The 18996-nt window shown below is 46.9% G+C and overlaps 1 protein-coding gene and 1 pseudogene across 1 annotated transcript; both read right to left on the bottom strand.

The window, feature by feature from the left end:
- Positions 1 to 6691: 6691 nt before the first annotated feature.
- LOC133951340 (nuclear factor 7, brain-like) lies at positions 6692 to 8452 on the bottom strand. Its single transcript, XM_062385221.1, has 2 exons — positions 8188 to 8452; positions 6692 to 8100 (listed from the first exon to the last, which is right to left on the bottom strand). Exon 2 carries the CDS (start codon positions 8081 to 8083, stop codon positions 6692 to 6694), a length of 1392 nt encoding a protein of 463 aa, XP_062241205.1. The 5' UTR covers positions 8084 to 8100; positions 8188 to 8452.
- An 8112-nt stretch (positions 8453 to 16564) lies between these two features.
- LOC133951290 (nuclear factor 7, brain-like) lies at positions 16565 to 18531 on the bottom strand (annotated as a pseudogene).
- Positions 18532 to 18996: the final 465 nt, after the last annotated feature.

Genomic DNA, 18996 nt, shown 5'->3' with positions numbered 1-18996 from the left:
TGGTGAGGGTGTGCTTGGAGCCAATGAGGACTGCCTCCGTTTTTTCACTGTTTAGTTTGAGGAAATTGGAGGAAAACCAGGATTTGATTTCCTGTAAACAGGCACAGAGGGAGGAGGGTGGGAAGGTGGAAGTGGGTTTGGAGGAAACGTAGAGCTGGGTGTCGTCCGCGTAACAGTGGAAATGAATGTTGAATTTACGGAAGATCAGTCCAAGTGGGAGGAGGTAGATGATGAATAGGATAGGGCCAAGGACAGAGCCCTGGGGAACACCAGAGGAGAAGGGGGATGGGTGAGATCTGAATGATTTTAACTGGATGAACTGAGTACGGCCATAGAGATATAAGCGGAACCAGTCTAGGGGTATGTCAGTTATGCCAATGGAGGCTAGTCTGTCAAGGAGGGTGGAGTGGGATATGGTGTCAAAAGCCGTGCTCAGGTCAAGGAGGATGAAGATGGATAATAGTCCGGAGTCAGCTGCCATCAGGAGGTCATTTGTGATTTTGAGGAGGGCTGTTTCTGTGCTGTGGCGGGGGTGAAAACCGGATTGGAACTGTTCATAGAGGTTATTGTTGGAGAGATGAGCATGGACCTGTGATGCCACTTCCTTTTCCAGGATTTTTGAGAGAAATGGCAGTTTGGAGATGGGACAAAGGTTATTGAAGTTGTTGGGGTCTGAACCAGGTTTTTTCAGCGTCGGTGTCACTGCAGCAGATTTAAGAGAAGATGGGACAGAACCAGAGGTCATGGAAGAATGGATAATGGCAGTTATCGGGGGCAGTAGAGAGGGGAGGGAGGCTATAACCAGAGAGGATGGCAGGGGGTCAAGTTGGCAGGTGGATGATTTGGATTTCCGGATGGCATCTGATAATTCGGCGGGAGAGGGGAGTTGGAAGCATGAAAGTGGTACAGAGAGGGGGGAGTGGAGAACTAGAGGGGGTGGACAACTAGACATGTGAGGGGTCAGTTGCTGGTGGATAGTAGCTATTTTTGTATTAAAAAATGACATCAGGGCGTTACAGTGGTCAGTGGAGTAGAAGTGTGGGGGAAGGGAATCTGGGGGGCGCAGTGTGTTGTTGACCACTGAGAACAGGGCACTTGTGTTCCCAGCACCAGCAGTGATTTTTTCTGTAAAGTGTTGGGATTTGGCTGAGGAGAGGGCTTCTTTGTATTTGATGATGTGGGCATGATACATCTGTTTGTGGATAGTGAGTCCAGATCTTCTGGAAAGCCGCTCCAGCTGACGTCCTTTGGCTTTCAGCTGACGTAGGTGAGAGGAGAACCAAGGTGCAGGGTGGGTGAATGAGAGTTTTGAGGCGAGCAAGTGAGTTCAGCAGAGTTTGGAGACCATTATTGTAGAGAGAAACCAGATGATCCGGGGTGCATGGGTAACTGATGGTGGGGAAATTGTCAATGCCTGTTCTAAAATCAGCTAAATTAATGTTTTTTATGTTACGGAAGGACATAACCTTTGACTGTTTGGTTTTGGATAGTGTTAGAGTCAATTTAAACGAAACAAGCATGTGATCAGAGATGGGGAGATCGACAGCAGAACAGTTAAAAGGAGTGGCACCTGAGCAACAGACCAAGTCCAAAATATGACCTTTAGAGTGGGTAGGGAAATCAATATATTGTTGGAGGCCAAAACTGTCCAGGCAAGAAGTGAACTCCTTAGTGAAAGCATTGTTAATGTTGTCCATGCGAATATTGAGATCACCCAGAACAATTATATTGGATGAGAGTGAGCAGATGTGGGTGAGAAATGTGGTGAATTCATCAATGAAATCCTTATTAGATTTAGGTGGACGGTAAATGTTGACTAAGACAGTTGGAGTGGGTCCATTCAATTGTAGAGCGACAGATTCAAATGACTGGAACACTGGCACAGTGACAGGCGAAACCTTCCAGGTCTCCTAGTGAATTATCGCGAGACCAACTCCTCTGCCGGTGAGACGGGGTTGAGAAGTGTAAACAACCCAGGTGGGGTAGACTCATTCAGTTGAGAAAAGTCATTGGGTTGCTGCCACGTCTCCGTTAGACAAAGAAAGTCATACTTGCGGTCGAGGAGGAGGTCCTGTAGTAGTTGTCCCTTGCCAGTAAGGGAGCGGATGTTAAATAATCCAAGATTGATGTCACTGTGTTCGTTGGAGAAGCCAGCGTTAGCCGACCTGGCTAGGCTAGCTAACGCGTTGTGGTCCACCTTTCTGGGGGCATTTCTCGGAGGTCAGCAGCGGGATGAGGACCAGAAGGAGCCGATGGCAGTGGAGTCATCGATGTGGTAGCTTCGTCCGGATCCACGGTGGGAGTACCTCCGACAGGGAAGGCGAGCAATGTCCGGGAAGTGGTGTAGCACCGGCAGGGAAGCGGACCGGAGGGACCGAAATTGGAGGAGCTCCGCATTCGTGTATTGGATCAGGGTCAACGCCAGTCCCATTAGGAAGGACAGGACAGTCCAGAAGAGCACAAAGCCCAAAGAGAGTCCGCAGATCCACACGATGAATGGGCAGATGCCACGTTCACCGAGCAGCAGGAGCAGTGGCCAGGCGAGAAGAAGCCAACACGCTACAGGTACATTTGAACAGACTAAAGCAGGATACTGACAAAACCGATCGTATTGACAGTAGGATCGGGATAAAATCAACAGTACCACGTTCGCCGAGAGTAAATGGTCTGCTGCAAACTGTGCTCCCTATTGGATTTGTTTGCTACCTCTGACTGTCTGCCTGTTTTTTTACCTCTGATAATCCAATAAACCAGAACTCTTGCTACTCCCATAACCACTCAAGTGTCGTGTCAGCCTTCTCTGATGGTCTCCGGAAGGTTTTTGACGATCCTACCCCAAGCCGAGAGGCTGTTCGTGAAATTTTCAACCTGATCCAGGGGAGTCGGCGAGTGGTGGATTATTCTATTGATTGCCGGACCCTCGCTGCTTACATCATCAAGGATGAGCTGGCGGCACGGGATCCTCTTTCTGATTTGGACACACTCATAGCTACGGCTAACCGCACCGACGGACGTCTCCAGGAACAGAGGCGAGAGAGGGCGGTGACAAGTAGTCATTCTAGTTTTCTACCATCTTCAACTCCGGACACCTCGTTTGCATCAAACATGAGCTGTCCAACAGGGGGGCCACTATGTGTCATCTTGTCTCGTAAAAGACCGGGCTCTATTCCGAGGGTGCTGGTGAGCCACATCACAAGTTCTGAAATGCCCTCTCGTCCCCTGCTCCACGCCCAGCTCTTCTGCAAATGACAGTCTAACACAGTCTCGGTCTTTATTGACTCTGGGGCCGACACCAACTTCCTGCACTGTAAACTTTCTGTTCAGCTTGGTGTTGATCAGGAACTTTGGATTCAGTCCATTAAACCCACTGCCCTGGATGAGCGCCTCCTCTGCACAGTAACCCACCACACCATCCCTCTCCGTCTGGTCATGTCAGGTAACCACACAGAGTTTATCACGTTTCAGCTGATTCATGCACCACAACAACTGGTTATTCTAGGGCACCTATGGTTACGAAGACATAATCCTCTCATTGACTGAGTTACCGGTTCCATTTTACAATGGAGTAACCAGTGTCATGCTGTCTGCCTAAAATCTGCTTCATCATTTCCCTCCAGCCCCTCTGCTCTTAATGAGTTTCCAGATCTTTCAGGAGTTCCATCTGAGTATCAGAACTTAAAGGACGTGTTTAACAAACCCATTTCAGTGATTGAGTCGTGTGGAGTAACTGAACCGAAACCGTTGGCTGCTTTTCCTCTGAGCTCTCTGCGCACACACACACAAACACACACACACACACAAATAAACACACACACATAAACACACACACACTTACCTACAAACCAGAAGAGATTCATAGAGAAACAAATACAAATGAGTAAATTAAAATGAAATAACATCTAAAGTGAGCAGAGGAATAGTCAGCAGCAGGAAGTGAACACTGTGGAAACAGTCCATGAATCAGGTGCTTTGAACAGAAGGAGCTTCCACACTGAGGTGATGATGATGATGATGATGAAGGAGCCTGAAGATGGGGCCCCATTGAGTCCAGTGTAAACCCAGGATGGTTCACCTACAATCTGAGATAACATTTTTCCATCTGTTAGAAAACTGCTGAAAGAAGAAGTAAATAAAATCTTCCGGAGACTCTTTCATGTTTCATGAAAATGTTCTCTCTTTTAATTTGTAGTTGTGACATTCTTATTCACCCTCATATGAAATGTTTTGTTTGTTTATTTATATAGTTATAAATTTACCACATCCTGGGTCCCAGCACCAGATTAATCATTTTTCACATCTTTCACCGTATCCAAACCCACTAGAGCCACTGGTAACACAGCATTTAAAATATATGAAAATTATATTTAGAGATTTTGAAGAAAACTTAGTGAAACAAAGCACAAAACTTAAACTCTGTATTTCAGATTGTTGTTGGTCTGCGTCTTAGCTCGAGTTGTGTTGATGTTGAACTCGTCCCCAGAAGAAGTCAACCGAACCTAAAGAATGTGGCTTCTCACAAACTGAACATCGTTTGAATCTGAATCTGGTCCAATTATAAATAAACATTAAACCAGAGTCAGAGTCTGAATAAGGAAAAAATCACCAGAATTCTCTAAAATCTCGAATCAGCTCATGATTTGTTCTCTCAAAACGTATTAAATCCAGATTTCAGATCATCAAACACAGACACTTCACCCGAGAGTCTGACTCACGCTGCGTCCTGGAGCTTCACTTCCTCTTCATCTGCCTGATTTGAATGTGTTTGACTCGGGGGGGGGGGGGGGGGGGGGGGGGGGGGTTCGGAGGAGAATCATTTAAAAAGTGTGTTTTGGTGTGAAGTTTTATCTCGACTTTAAAATCAATAATATAAACCAGGTTCTGGAGGAGGAGTCAGCAGCAACTAGGTTAGGAGGAGAAAAACTGAATTAATATCTGAGTGTGTGTGTGTGTGGACATGTAGATTGTGTGCATTGAACTTTTCATATACATGTGTGCCGTGTACGTGCTGTGTCTACATGTATGAAGAAATTACCGCCCCTTCCCTTGTGGCTGAACTTTGACTGTCTGTCTGTAAGTGTGTGTGTGTGTGTGTGCGTGTGTGTGTGTGTGCGTTTGTGTGAGTGTGTTGAATTATACTTCAACAAGAACAAAACTCTCTGAACTGCAGTACTGAAATGTATGCATAGCAGTCAGATTGCATGTGTGTGTGTGTGTGTGTGTGTGTGTGTGTGTGTGTGTCTGGATTTATCCTCATGTGGCCTCGTTTGTCTCTTGTGGGTTTTTCCTGCTGTGATCCTGCAAATCTCATGATCTCATGATCTACATGAGAAACGTCATCACGATACTTCCTGTTTCATTTTTCATATTTATATTTCATAAAACACGTTTTCTTAATTACACTGCATACAACTCTGGGCGGAATTTATATTTTTCTTGGAAAATATATTTTAGAGAGGAATCTTGAATCGAGACGAATGAGTGATGAAACCTGAAACCTTTCAGAAAATGTGTGAACTTGTTGCAGTCGAGTTTTTCAGTCTCATTTAGGTTCACTGTTGTGAATCCTAGGGGGGCAGTGTAGTGAATAGTTCAATGGTTCACAAAGAAGAAACTTAAAACAGAGTTTTTGCCGTTTTAAATGTTTATATAACGTGATTTCTTTATTATTTTACAACAGATATTTAAAAGCCTCCATGTCGTTTTGGGTTTTATTTACATGCCACCGAGCTCCTGTGGAACCAGCCGTATTCTTTATGTTCTGATAACAATGTTTTTAACGTTTTAATTAAATCTCTGCTGAGACCTTATACAGAAATCCACTATCCCTCATATACTGAGTGCCTTCCATGTGTGTTTATGATGCTCCTGTTTATTATCATAATTAGTTTCTCACAAAATAACTGGACCCCTGTCAAAAGCAAACAATGTGTTTGTTAAGCAGCCTCACGTTTATGAATCAGTGAACATTTCTCCTCAGATTGTTGTGTGTCATGATTCACTCGCTGGTTTTAACAGAGACAAAACAAACAAACAGCTCTAATTCACTGATGTTACAGCAGCACACGCCTCAGAGTGACAGGCTCCCCCCCCCCACTGCTGGAACACAGCACATCGCCCACAGTGCTCATTCCACCCGAGGAACCAGACGCCACTCAGGACACGGTCGCTGCTGCGAATCCTGCAGCTCTCACATTAGCTCCAGGTCTTTTTAAACAGAGGGTGTGAGATATTTAATCTCTTCAGGTATTAACTTTGATAACTATGATGAAATAGAGAATATTTCACAGCCACAAACCCACAAAGTCATCTTGTTCAGGACAACGTCGGATTTTAAAGACAATCCAAACTCCCCGAAGATCGTGAAGCCCCACATCCTCCTGTCGATCTTAAAATAGACCTGAAATAGATTCAATGTCTGTCCCACTTCCCCCAGTAACGAGGTCCAACATGGACCAGTTCTCCCAATTCCTCACACACTAACAAGAACTCGTTATACAAATCAGAACCCAGTGGCAACATATTCCAAATTCAGCTTGAATCCAAATCCAGCAGCGTCTAAATCAAACCTTCCTATAGTCAGTGTGTGTGTGTGTGTGTGTGTGTGTGTGTGTGTGTGTGTGTGTGTGTGTGTGTGTGTGTGTCTGTGTGTGTGTGTGTGTGTGTGTGTCTGTGTCTGTGCATTGATCCATCTCTAACGGCTCTGATCCAGAGTCACAGAGACTTTCACAGGAAACAGCTTCAATGGGTGATGATCATCATCTACAGTGCTAAAGATTGGAAACATCTTCTGAGTGAAAGTCTCTGTGAAGGTGTGAATGTGTTTGTTAGTATCAGGATCAGAGAACGACAGTTCTCCTCTGTTCCAGTCCAGTTTCACTCTGATCCTCTGGATCTTCTGCACAAAGAGAACAGAGAATCCTGATGGTGACTCTGTTGAGTATTCACCTTCATAGAACCCTATTCCCCATAATCCAGACAGTTTGTCTCCCTTCCTCTGGACAGGCTCTGCTGACACACCCAGTAACCAGTTTGTACTGTCTCCAACCAGGACGTCCCAGCTGTGAGTCCCTGAGTTAAATCCCTCAGATCCCAGGACTGAGTGGTATTGATCAATCCTCTCTGGATTGTCAGGAAGCTTCTGTCTCTCTCCTCGTCTCAAACTGGTCAGATCTTCAGACAGGAAGAGTACTGGATGAGCAGAGTTTGGGTCCAGAACCACAGGACTGTAGGAGACCACTTCCTTCATCTTGTTCCAGATTTTGAATCTCAGGTTGCCCAGATGTTTGGCCTTGTCCATCAGAGCTCCTGAGGCCAGCTGTGGATCATCCAGCAGGGGGCGCTGCTGGACCCGTTCCACTGCAGCCTTGTAGTTGAGCAGGAACGAGACGTCTTCAGCTCTCAGCTCGTCCTCTGTGGTTCTGATTGTGTCTGAAAGAGACGTTATGTCTCTGCTCAGAGACTCAATCTTCTCCTTCATCATCAGACTCTTCTGCTCCTCTTCCTCCCTCAGTGCAGCCATCCTGGCCTCCTCTTCCTCCTCCAGAAACTGATGAAGCTTTTTAAACTGCTCCTTGATCTGCGTCTCTGTGAGTCCGGCCTGGACCTTAATGTGTTCTGCTGTTTGTTCAAACTCGACTTTAACGCGTTCAAAACTCTGTAACTTCTTCTTCAAGGGTTCCAGAGTTTCCTGAAGCTGCTTCTTGTGTTGTTGTGCAGCTTCATCGATGGGTCTGAATCTGTGGTCGGTGTGTTTCTCTGAATCTCTGCAGATGACACACACTGGCTGCTGATGGTCCAGACAGAAGAGTCTGAGTTTCTTTGAGTGCAGACTGCAGAGAGCAGGTGAAGAGCTCTGATCTCTCTCCTGTAAGAAGGTCTCACACAGGTTCTTCAACGCCAGGTTAGATGGTAATTCCTTTGAATGTCTTCTCTTACAAAGTGGACACTCTTTTACTTCTTTGTCTTTCCACCAGGTCTCCACACAGTCTCTACAGAAGTTGTGGCTACATGACAGAATGACAGGATCTCTGAAGACATCATGGCAGACGGGACAGCAGAGATCCTCTTCTAATCTGGAAGCCATTGAGTCTCCAGGTGAAGCTGAAAACAGACAGTCAGTCAGTCACAGCTCCATGAACTTCACTGAGGTTCACTTCCCCTCTGAGTCGAGGTGTTTGTTAAACTCACGGTCAGTGTGTGGAGTGTCGGCAGGTTGTAGTTTGACTCTTCTCTCCTGTAGCTGGACTCACTCAGGACGTCTGGTCTGGTTTGGTTCAGTTTGGTTTGGAAGGTGAATGTGATCGTCTGGTTTTCAGCCTGCGTCTCTTCAGGGAGGAACAGATGCTTCCTGGTTTCTCTGGTGTGTCAGGAGAGGGTGGAGCTTGAGATGCTGGATGATAAAACCTGTAAAACCTGAAACAAATGTACAAGCAGCTCTGCTGCCAGTGAAAACTATGCCCCCCCCCCTATGGAATGCACTCTAACACTTTAACCCTTAACTGTGCCTGATTCATCTGCCTGTGCAATATCAACGGTTCATGTGCAATACAGTCACTGTTCATATTCTCACACTGCACATATCTTTAATGTCTATACATTATTTCAATTACATTCACATATTTCCATGTTTCTATATTCCTCACAACTTTAGTATTACATGTTTCTTATTACCTGCTGATGTCTTTTTGACTCTTGCTGCTGTAATACTACAAATTATCACAACTTCAGTCAGCTCATCGAATTTTCCTTTTCTGTTATCTGTTTTTTCATGTACTAATTCTCAGGTCGTTTCAGAATTTAGCCACTCCCCCCTGCTCTGCATCACCCCTTCCCACAGATCCCATTACCTGCCCCAGCCATAGACCCACCTGCTTTCCATCAGTCATCAGTCACCCAGTATATATACTTCAATAGTCTTCAATCTTTTTCAGGCCAAGGACACTCAAACTGATAGAGATGGAGCAGGAACCCCCTTCTCTATATACTGTAAACAAATGTGTTTTATATTAAACTGGGCCTAGTGCCATATATAAACATAGCTACCATGTTATTGTGCATTCAATACTAAGAAACAGGAATATCTTACAAAAGTGATTGCAAACAGATTCATGGGTGAACTAAATGTCATTGTTTTTGAATTTGTTATTTGTTCTACAAAGGTGTCAAATTTTTGTTTAAGCTTTCCAGCGTTATCCTTTGTTTCACTGCTCTGCCTGATCACCTCTGACTTGCCATCTGGACCCTGGATTCTCTTTTTGTCTGCTCCCTATCGGATTTGTTTGCTACCTCTGACTGTCTGCCTGGTTTTTGACCTCTGATCATCCAATAAACCAGAACTCGTGTCATGTCAGCCTTCTCTGATGGTTACCGGAAGGTTTTGACGATGCTACAGAGACGCTGCTCGTGGAAATTTCAACCTGGTCCAGGGTAGTTGGCGAGTGGTGGATTATTCTATTGATTGCCGGACCCTCGCTGCTTAGAGCGATTGGAATTCTGCCCCGCTGAAGGATGCTTTCTACAATGGTCTCTCTGACGTCATCAAGGATGAACTGGCGGCACGTGATCCTCCGTCTGATTTGGACACACTCATGGCTATGGCTATCTGCATTGACAGACGTCTCCAGGAACGCCTCGTTGGCATCGAACATGAGCTGTCCGACAGGGGGGCCACTATGTGTCATCTTGTCTCGTAAAAGATCGGGCTCTTATCCGAGGGTGCTGGTGAGCCACATCACAAGTTCTGAAATGCCCTCTCGTCCCCTGCTCCACGCCCAGCTCTTCTGCAAAGGACAGTCTAACACAGTCTCGGTCTTTATTGACTCTGGGGCCGAAACCATCTCCCCCCCGTTACCTCACCACCAGGGGGCGACTCTTCTCCCTGTCTACTCCTGAGAACAAGGCCATGGAGAGGGACATAAATGACTCGCTGGCTGCCGGCATTATCCGTCCTTCTTCATCTTCTGCTGGAGCTTGGTTCTTTTTTGTGGATAAAAAGGAGAAGACCCTCAGACCCTGCATTGATAACCGAGGTCTGAACAACATCACCATTAAAAACAGGAACCCCCTCCCACTAATCTGTTCTGCATTCAAACTGTTGCAAGGGGCTTCAGTGTTCACCAAGCTTACCTCCGAAACGCCTATCACCTTGTTCGGATCAGGGAGGGGGATGAATGGAAGACTGCATTCAACACCCCTAGTGGTCATTATGAGTATCTGGTTATGCCTTTTTGACTTACTAATGCTCCTGCTGTCTTCCAGACTATGGTGAATGATGTTCTCCAGACTAAGTCTGAACTGGAGCATGTTCAGCAAGTTCTCAGTGTTCTCCAGAGGCTCCTGGAGAATCAGCTTTTCATGAAAGTGGAGAAATGTGAATTTCATGCCACTGAGGTAACGTTTTTGGGGTTTATCATCAGGGCTGGTCGTATCCTGATGGACCCCACCAAGGTCAAAGCAGTGGCTGATTGGCCTAACCCCCCCACTCAGAAGAGGCTTCAGCAGTTCTAGGGGTTTGCCAATCTCTACCGTCATTTCATCCACATTAAAGCTCTGTGGCGGCTCCTGTAACGGATCTCACCTCCCAGAAACTCACCTTCCAGTGGTCCTCTGCTGCTGAACGAGCATTCACTGAGTTGAAGTCCAGGTTCTCGTCTCGTCCCATCCTTGTCTTTCCAGACCCAGAGCACCAGTTTATGGTGGAGGTGGACGAATGGGACTCCGGGGTGGGAGCAATCCTCTCCCAGCAGTCAGCTGAGGATCAGAAGATGCATCCATGTGCTCATCCGTGTGCTCTTTTCTCCCGCAAATTGTCACCAGCCGAACAACATTATGATATTGGGAATGGAGAGTTGTTGGCTGTCAAGATGGCCCTGGAGGAGTGAAGGCACTGGTTAGAGGGGGCGGAGCAGTCGATGTGGTTTGGACCTTCTGTTTTGAATCGATGCTCTCGGTCCTGTTCATTTCCCCCCTCATCTCATTTTCGTCCGCTTATTCGGGGTCGGGTCGCGGGGGGAGCAGCTCAAGCAGGGGGCCCCAGACTTCCCTTTCCCGGGCCACATTGACCAACTCTGACGGGGGGATCCCGAGGCGTTCCCAGGCCAGTGTTGAGATATAATCTCTCCACCTAGTCCTGGGTCTTCCCCGAGGTCTCCTCCCCACTGGACGTGCCTGAAACACCTCCCAAGGAAGGCGCCCAGTGGGCATCCTTACCAGATGCCCGAACCACCTCAGCTGACTCCTTTCTAAGTAAAGGAGCAGCGGCTCTAATCCGAGTTCCTCACGGATGGCTGAGCTTCTCACCCTATCCCTAAGGGAGACACCAGCCACCCTTCTGAGAAAACTCATCTCGGCCGCTTGTACCCGCGATCCCTTCTTTTCGGTCATCACCCAGCCCTCATGACCATAGGTGAGGATAGGAACGAAGATCGACCGGTAGGTCGAGAGCTTTGCCTTGCGGCTCAGCTCTCTTTTCGTTACAACGGTGCGGTAAAGCGAACGCAATACCGCCCCCGCTGCTCCGATTCTCCGGCCAATCTCACGCTCCATAGTACCCTCACTCGCGAACAAGACCCCAAGGTACTTGAACTCCTTCACTTGGGCTAAGGACTAATTTCCTACCCGGAGTAAGCAATCCATCGGTTTCCTGCTAAGAGTCATGGCCTCAGATTTAGCGGTGCTGATTCTCATCCCAGCCGCTTCACACTCGGCGACAGCCGATCCAGTGAGTGCTGAAGGTCACAGGCCGATGATCCAATGAGGACCACGTCATCCGCAAAAAGCAGTGACGAGATCCTCAGACCACCGAACTGCAACCCCTCCCCACCACGACTACGCCTCGATATCCTGTCCATGTATATCACAAACAGGATTGGTGACAAGGCGCAGCCCTGGCGGAGACCAGCATCCACTGAGAACGAAACTGACTGGCTGCCGAGGACGCGAACACAGCTCTCGCTTTGGGAGTACAGGGATTGGATGACCCTGAGGATAAACCCCCTTACCCCATACTCCCGCAGCACCTCCCACAGTTTATCCCGGGGGACCCGGTCATATGCCTTCTCCAGATCCACAAAACACATGTAGACCGGATGGGCATACTCCCAGGCCCCCTCCAGGATCCTTGCGAGAGTGAAGAGCTGGTCCGTAGTTCCACGTCCAGGGCGAAAACCGCATTGTTCCTCTTCAATCTGAGGTTCGACGATCGGCCGAACCCTCCCAACCCTACTTTACCAGGGAGGCTGAGAAGTGTGATGCCCCGGTAATTGGCACACACTCTCTGGTCCCCCTTTTTGAACAGGGGAACCACCACCCCGGTTTGCCACTCCTTTGGCACTGTACCCGACTCCCACGCGATGTTGAATAGGCGTGTCAACCATGACAGCCCCTCAACACCCAGAGCCTTTAGCATTTCTGGCTGGATCTCATCAATCCCTGGGGCCTTGCCACTGCGGAGATGTTTGACCACCTCAGTGACCTCCACCAGGGAAATTGACGATGAAACACCATCAACCTCGAGCTCTTCCTCCAACATAGAGGGCGTGTTATTCGGATTCAGGAGTTCCTCAAAGTGTTCCTTCCAACGTCCGACAACCTCCTCAGTTGAGGTCAACAGAGTCCCATCCTTACTGTACACAGCTTGGATGGTTCCCCGTTTCCATCTCCTGAGGTGCCGGATAGTCTTCCAGAAACACTTTGGTGCCGACCGAAAGTCCTTCTCCATGGCCTCTCCGAACTTCTCCCACACCCGCTGCTCAGCCTCCGACACGGCAGCAGCTGCAGCCCTTCGGGCCTGTCGGTACCCTGCAACCGAGTCAGGGGTCCTCCAGGATATCATATCCCGGAAGGCCTCCTTCTTCAATCGGACGGCTTCCCTGACCACCGGTGTCCACCACGGTGTCCTTTGGGTTACCGCCCCTTGAGGAGCCTAAGACCCTGAGGCCACAGCTAGCCGCCGCAGCTTCAGCAAAGGAGGCTTTGAACACCGCCCACTCCGGCTCAATACCCCAAACCTCCACAGGAATGCCAGAAAAACTCCGCCGGAGGTGTGAGTTGAAGATACCTAGGACGGGAGCCTCCTCCAGACGTTCCCAGTTCACCCGCACTACTCGTTTGGGCTTACCAGGTCTATCCGGAAATTTCCCCCATTCCCTGATCCAACTCACAACCAGATGGTGATCGGTTGACAGTTCCGCCCCTCTCTTTACACGAGTGTCCAAAACATGCGGCCTCAGATCAGGTGACACGATCACAAAATCGATCATTGATCTTTGGCCTAGGGTACTCTGGTACCAGGTACACTTATGAGCACCCTTATGTTCGAACATGGTGTTTGTTATGGATAATCCATGACTAGCACAGAAGTCCAATAACAAACGACCGCTCGGGTTTAGATCAGGGAGGCCGTTCCTCCCCACCACGCCTCTCCAGGTGTCTCCATCGTTGCCCACGTGGGCGTTGAAGTCACCCAGCAGAACTACGGAGTCCCCTACTGGAGCCCCATACAGGACTCCATTCAGGGTCTCCAAGAAGGCCGAGTACTCTGAGCTGCTGTTTGGTGCATAAGCACAAACAACAGTCAGAGTTTTCCCCCCTACAACCCTTAGGCGCAGGAAGGCGACCCTCTCGTCTACCGGGGTAAACTCCAACACCGCGGCACTCAGCCGGGGATTTATGAGTATCCCCACACCCGCCCGGCGCCTCACGCCCTTGGCAACTCCGGAGAAGAATAGAGTCCAACCCTTATCCAGGAGTACGGTACCAGAGCTGAGACTGTGCGTGGAGGTAAGCCCCACCAGATCTAACTGATAGCGCTCCACCTCCCTCACAAGCTCCGGTTCCTTTCCCCACAGCGAGGTGACGTTCCACGTCCCCAGAGCCAGCTTCTGCCGCCCGGGTCTGGTCCGTCGAGACCCCTGACCTTCGCTGCCACCCATGTGACTGCGCACCCGACCCCAACGGGTCTTCCCACAGGTGGTGAGCCCATGAGATAAAGAGAGGGGGGGTGCCACGTAGTTTGTTCGGGCTATGCCCGACCGGGCTCTGTGGCAAACCCGGCCACCAGACGCTCGCCATCGAGCCCTCCGTCTGGGCCTAGCTCCAGACGGGGGCCCCGGGCTTCCTCCGGGCCGGGTCCCATCTCCTCTTTTTTCGATATTCATTGAGTTTGTTTTTTTTTAACCATTCTTAGTCTGGCCCCTCACCTGAGACCACTCTGCCATGAGAGACCCTACCAGGAGCACAAGGCTCCAGACAACACAGCCCTCAGGTTCACAGGGACACGCAAACCTCTCCACCACGATAAGGTGACGGTTCCAGGAGAGAACCGTCACCTTATGGTCTTTTAGTTACTAAGTAATTATCTGTTTCTGTTATGTTAATCTCTCAGAATCAAAGACACTTCAAACACAAACATACAAATACATGTATAACACACAGTACATTAGAATCAACATAATACTGTCGTATTCTTATTCATCATCCTCAATGTAGCCCAGTAGCTGTGGAGCTTTTCTTTACTGAAGCTAAATGTGAAGATGTAAAATAACAAAACAGTAAAATAAAAGTGTACCAGGTGAAAATAGATGATTATTCACAAATAACAATGATCTACAGATGTAACACTGGTGTTGGTGGGAAACAGAGATTTAAGTGAAGTGAACAGGACCAATTTTCTCCTGGTACACTTCCAGGTTTCATCCTTTAGAACATTATACAGCAAGATATGAAAACAGTGATGTGATATTAATGAATATGAGGTGACGTGAACTCACTAAACAACATTAACACAGCAGAGACTGGCTCATAGGTTCTATATCTGTATCAGTGAATCAGTGCAGAGAGGTGACTTTTAATACACACACACACACACACACACACACACACAAATAAACACACACACACATTTACATACAAACCAGAACCAGAAGAGATTTATGAAGTAACAAATACAAACGAGTAAATGAGAATAAAATAACATCTAAAGTGAGCAGAGGAATAGTCAGCAGCAGGAAGTGAACTCCGTGGAAACAGTCCTTGAATCAGGTGCTTTGAACAGAAGTAGCTTACACACTGAGGTGATGATGATGATGATGAAGGAGCCTGAAGATGGGACGTCTGATGAAGGCCTCTGATTGGATGCTGAAAATGTGTGAGAGAGAAAGAACTGATGTGATGTGTATATTCCTCTGAGTGTGTGTGACCCAGAGGAAACTCTTCACTGTGTCCTCTCATCACAGCCTCTACGGTTCAGGAATGTGGTTTGAAATCAGACGTATGTCTTCAGACTGCAGCTTCACATTCCTCCACAGGACCTGGGAGATCTGGATGTTCTTCATGATTTCCCTCTCAGCTCCCTGTTGGACGAAGCTGTGAAGTCTTCATATGATTTGTTTGGCTCAAATTCTCTCAAGGCTCCTGAGACACAAAGGTTATTTTGTCCTCGTAGACGTCCCTGTACATGAAGGAGCTTCTTATCCTCCAGTGTCCTAATAGATAAACAACGTTCTGGTGTGAATGTTCTTTAACGTGGAGTTTTGTCATATTTGTTCACAAGGCCTTTCTGTGTGGACTTTAATTCATGAATGTGGGATCAGATGAATGTTTGGCCTGGTGAGATAACGACGCTGTAGCCGACCTCTGTCCTGAAGACAATTGGATAAGAAGGAGTCTCTCCACCTCGGGTGTAAAGACGACCCTCACATGAGATGATGAGAACCAGGATCTACAAACATGGATCTCAGCAGGTTTGTTGAAAGTCACATTTTGTGGATTGAAGCTGTTCCAACACATCAGCCTCCAGGTGAGCTTCCCTCGGACCCGCACACGTTCAAACTGCTGTTTAATCACTGTCATGATGTTTTTCACAGATTCTACGTGATGAGAAATGTAAAAGGAACATGTGATGATCTGTGAAACCAGTCGTCTCTGTGCACAGTGGGTCCTGGTGGGCTTCAGACCCTGACCCAGGTGGAACCAGCTGACCGGTCTACATGGGTTTCTGCTGCTTGTGTGAGAGTCACATGGTGCAGACGAGGCCGAGCGTCCCAGAGAGTAACATGAAGAATAGATTCATTTTACTGTATGAATGAAAACACTTTTACAGACACAATCATTTTGGCTTCATATTTACATTTCAACTTAAAAAAGATCAAAACTCTGTTTCTGTTTCATAGTTTTTAATATTTTGATCACAATATTAAAATCACATCACTCGGCTGCTGTTGAATAAACACTTTTACAGACAGAATCATTTTGGCTTCATCACATCAAAAAGACAAATGTTCATATATGCTGGATTATTTCATATGTGAACAGACTTTATGTTATTTAACATGAATCAGGTCTCATGTGTGAGTTTTAATAAAGTTTGTTGAATGTGAACAATGATCAGCTGTTATTGATAAATGTGTTTTTATGTGGATCTTCATCAGTTTGCTCGACTTCATGGATCCACACAAAATCTAAATGATAGAAAACATTTTCCATGAAAGTAAAAAACAAACTAAAGATAAAGATCAGAAAATAATCAAATCTTTTTACAAACATGGAAAAGTCGACAGGAGAAATAAAAATGATTGAGAAGTAAAATGAGAAATAAACAATGCTTTAGAATAACAAGTTTAACTTTTAAATTCAGCAGGTTTCTCTTGAAGAAATAAAGATGATGAATAAAATCTTTATCTCTAACGGCTCTGATCCAGAGTCACAGAGACTTTCACAGGTAACAGCTTCAAGGGAGCTGCAATGCTAAAGATTGGAAACATCTTCTGAGTGAAAGTGTGTCTCAAGGTGTGAATGTGTTTGTTAGTATCAGGATCAGAGAACGACAGTTCTCCTCTGTTCCAGTCCAGTTTCACTCTGATCCTCTGGATCTTCTGCACAGAGAGAACAGATGATCCTGATGGTGACGATGCTGAGTATTCACCTTCATCGAACAATATTCCCCATAATCCAGATTCTTCTTTTCCCTTCCTCTGGACAGACTCTGCTCTTACACCCAGGAACCAGTAAGTACTGTCTCCAACCAGGACGTCCCAGCTGTGAGTCCCTGAGTTTAAACCCTCAGATCCCAGGACTGACTCGTAATAATCAAACCTCTCTGGATTGTCAGGAAGCTTCGGTTTCTCTCCATGTCTCAAACTGGTCAGATCTTCAGACAGGACGAGTACTGGATGAGCAGAGTTTGGGTCCAGAACCACCTGACTGTAGGAGACCACGTCCTTCATCTTGTTCCATATGTTGAAGCTCAGGTTGCCCAGATGTTTGGCCTTATATATCAGAGCGCCTGAGGCCAGCTGTGGATCATCCAGCAGGGGGCGCTGCTGGACTCGTTCCACTGCAGCCTTGTAGTTGAGCAGGAACGAGACGTCTTCAGCTCTCAGCTCGTCCTCTGTGGTTCTGATTGTGTCTGAAAGAGACGTTATGTCTCTGCTCAGAGACTCAATCTTCTCCTTCATCATCTGACTCTTCTGCTCCTCTTCCTCCCTCAGTGCAGCCATCCTGGCCTCCTCTTCCTCCTCCAGAAACTGATGAAGCTTTTTAAACTGCTCCTTGATCTGCGTCTCTGTGAGTCCGGCCTGGACCTTAATGTGTTCTGCTGTTTGTTCAAACTCGACTTTAACACGTTCAAAACTCAGTTACTTCTTCTTCAAGGGCTCCAGAGTTTCCTGAAGCTGCTTCTTGTGTTGTGGTGCAGCTTCATCGATGGGTCTGAATCTGTGGCCGGTGTGTTTCTCTGAATCTCTGCAGATGACACACACTGGCTGCTGATGGTCCAGACAGAAGAGTCTGAGTTTCTTTGAGTGCAGACTGCAGAGAGCAGGTGAAGAGCTCTGATCTCTCTCCTGTAAGAAGGTCTCACACAGGTTCTTCAACGCCAGGTTAGATGGTAATTCCTTTGAATGTCTTCTCTTACAAAGTGGACACTCTTTTACTTCTTTGTCTTTCCACCAGCTCTTCACACAGTCTTTACAGAAGCTGTGGCTACATGACAGAAGAACAGGATCTCTGAAGACATCTTTGCAGACGGGACAGCAGAGATCCTCTTCTAATCTGGAAGCCATTGAGTCTCCAGGTGAAGCTGAAAACAGACAGTCAGTCAGTCACAGCTCCATGAACTTCACTGAGGTTCACTTCCCCTCTGAGTCAAGGTGTTTGTTAAACTCACGGTCAGTGTGTGGAGCGTCGGCAGGTTGTAGTTTGACTCTTCTCTCCTGTAGCTGGACTCGCTCAGGACGTTTGGTCTGGTTTGGTTCAGTTTGGTTTGGAAGGTGAATGTGATCGTCTGGTTTTCAGCCTGCGTCTCTTCAGGGAGGAACAGATGCTTCCTGGTTTCTCTGGTGTGTCAGGACACGATTGTAAAAAGTAATTCAAGCCTTGGATTTGATAACTGGTCAAAAGTCATTTGGCAGCAACAAGTTCACACAGACAAGAGACTTGGTTGTGAAATAGCTGCTTGAATATGATCGTGAACTGATCAGTGTTCAAAGTTCAGAGGTCGTTCTGCAAGAGTAAAGATAAGTTATGATAAAATATTATCTTTGTCAAGAACAAGATTGTGTCAGATCCTTAAGACAAAGGTCAGGTAGTGCAGGGGGGAGGAGTCTGTGACGTAACTGCAGAGCTGAAGTCTTATTAAAGAGACAGAAGCAAAGTCATAAGTTTGACGAAAATAAATTCATCAAACTTATGAACATATTTTCTCTTCTCATGAGACTTGTGATGAATATTCATGTGAAGTGCTGCAGGTGATGGAAGTCGCGCTTCAGGGAAACCATGTTTAAAATAACACATGAGATGAGATGATGAGAACCAGGATCTACAAACATGGATCTCAGCAGGTTTGTTGAATGAACACACACAAACACACACATACACACACACAAATAAATACACACACACTTACATACAAACAAGAAGAGATTTATAGAGAAACAAATACAATTTAGTAAATGAGAATGAAACAACATCTAAAGTGAGCAGAGGAATAGTCGGCAGCAG

This window comes from Platichthys flesus, chromosome 4 (assembly GCF_949316205.1).
Source record: "Platichthys flesus chromosome 4, fPlaFle2.1, whole genome shotgun sequence".
In the NCBI taxonomy this organism is placed as follows: domain Eukaryota; kingdom Metazoa; phylum Chordata; class Actinopteri; order Pleuronectiformes; family Pleuronectidae; genus Platichthys; species Platichthys flesus.
Note: the sequence above shows the minus strand (reverse complement) of the source record. Positions and strands in the feature narration are given on the sequence as shown.

Bases quoted from the DNA above. Each gene is read 5' to 3' on its own strand.
- LOC133951340 (XM_062385221.1), bottom strand. From the start codon at position 8,083: ATGGCTTCCAGATTAGAAGAGGATCTCTGCTGTCCCGTCTGCCATGAT.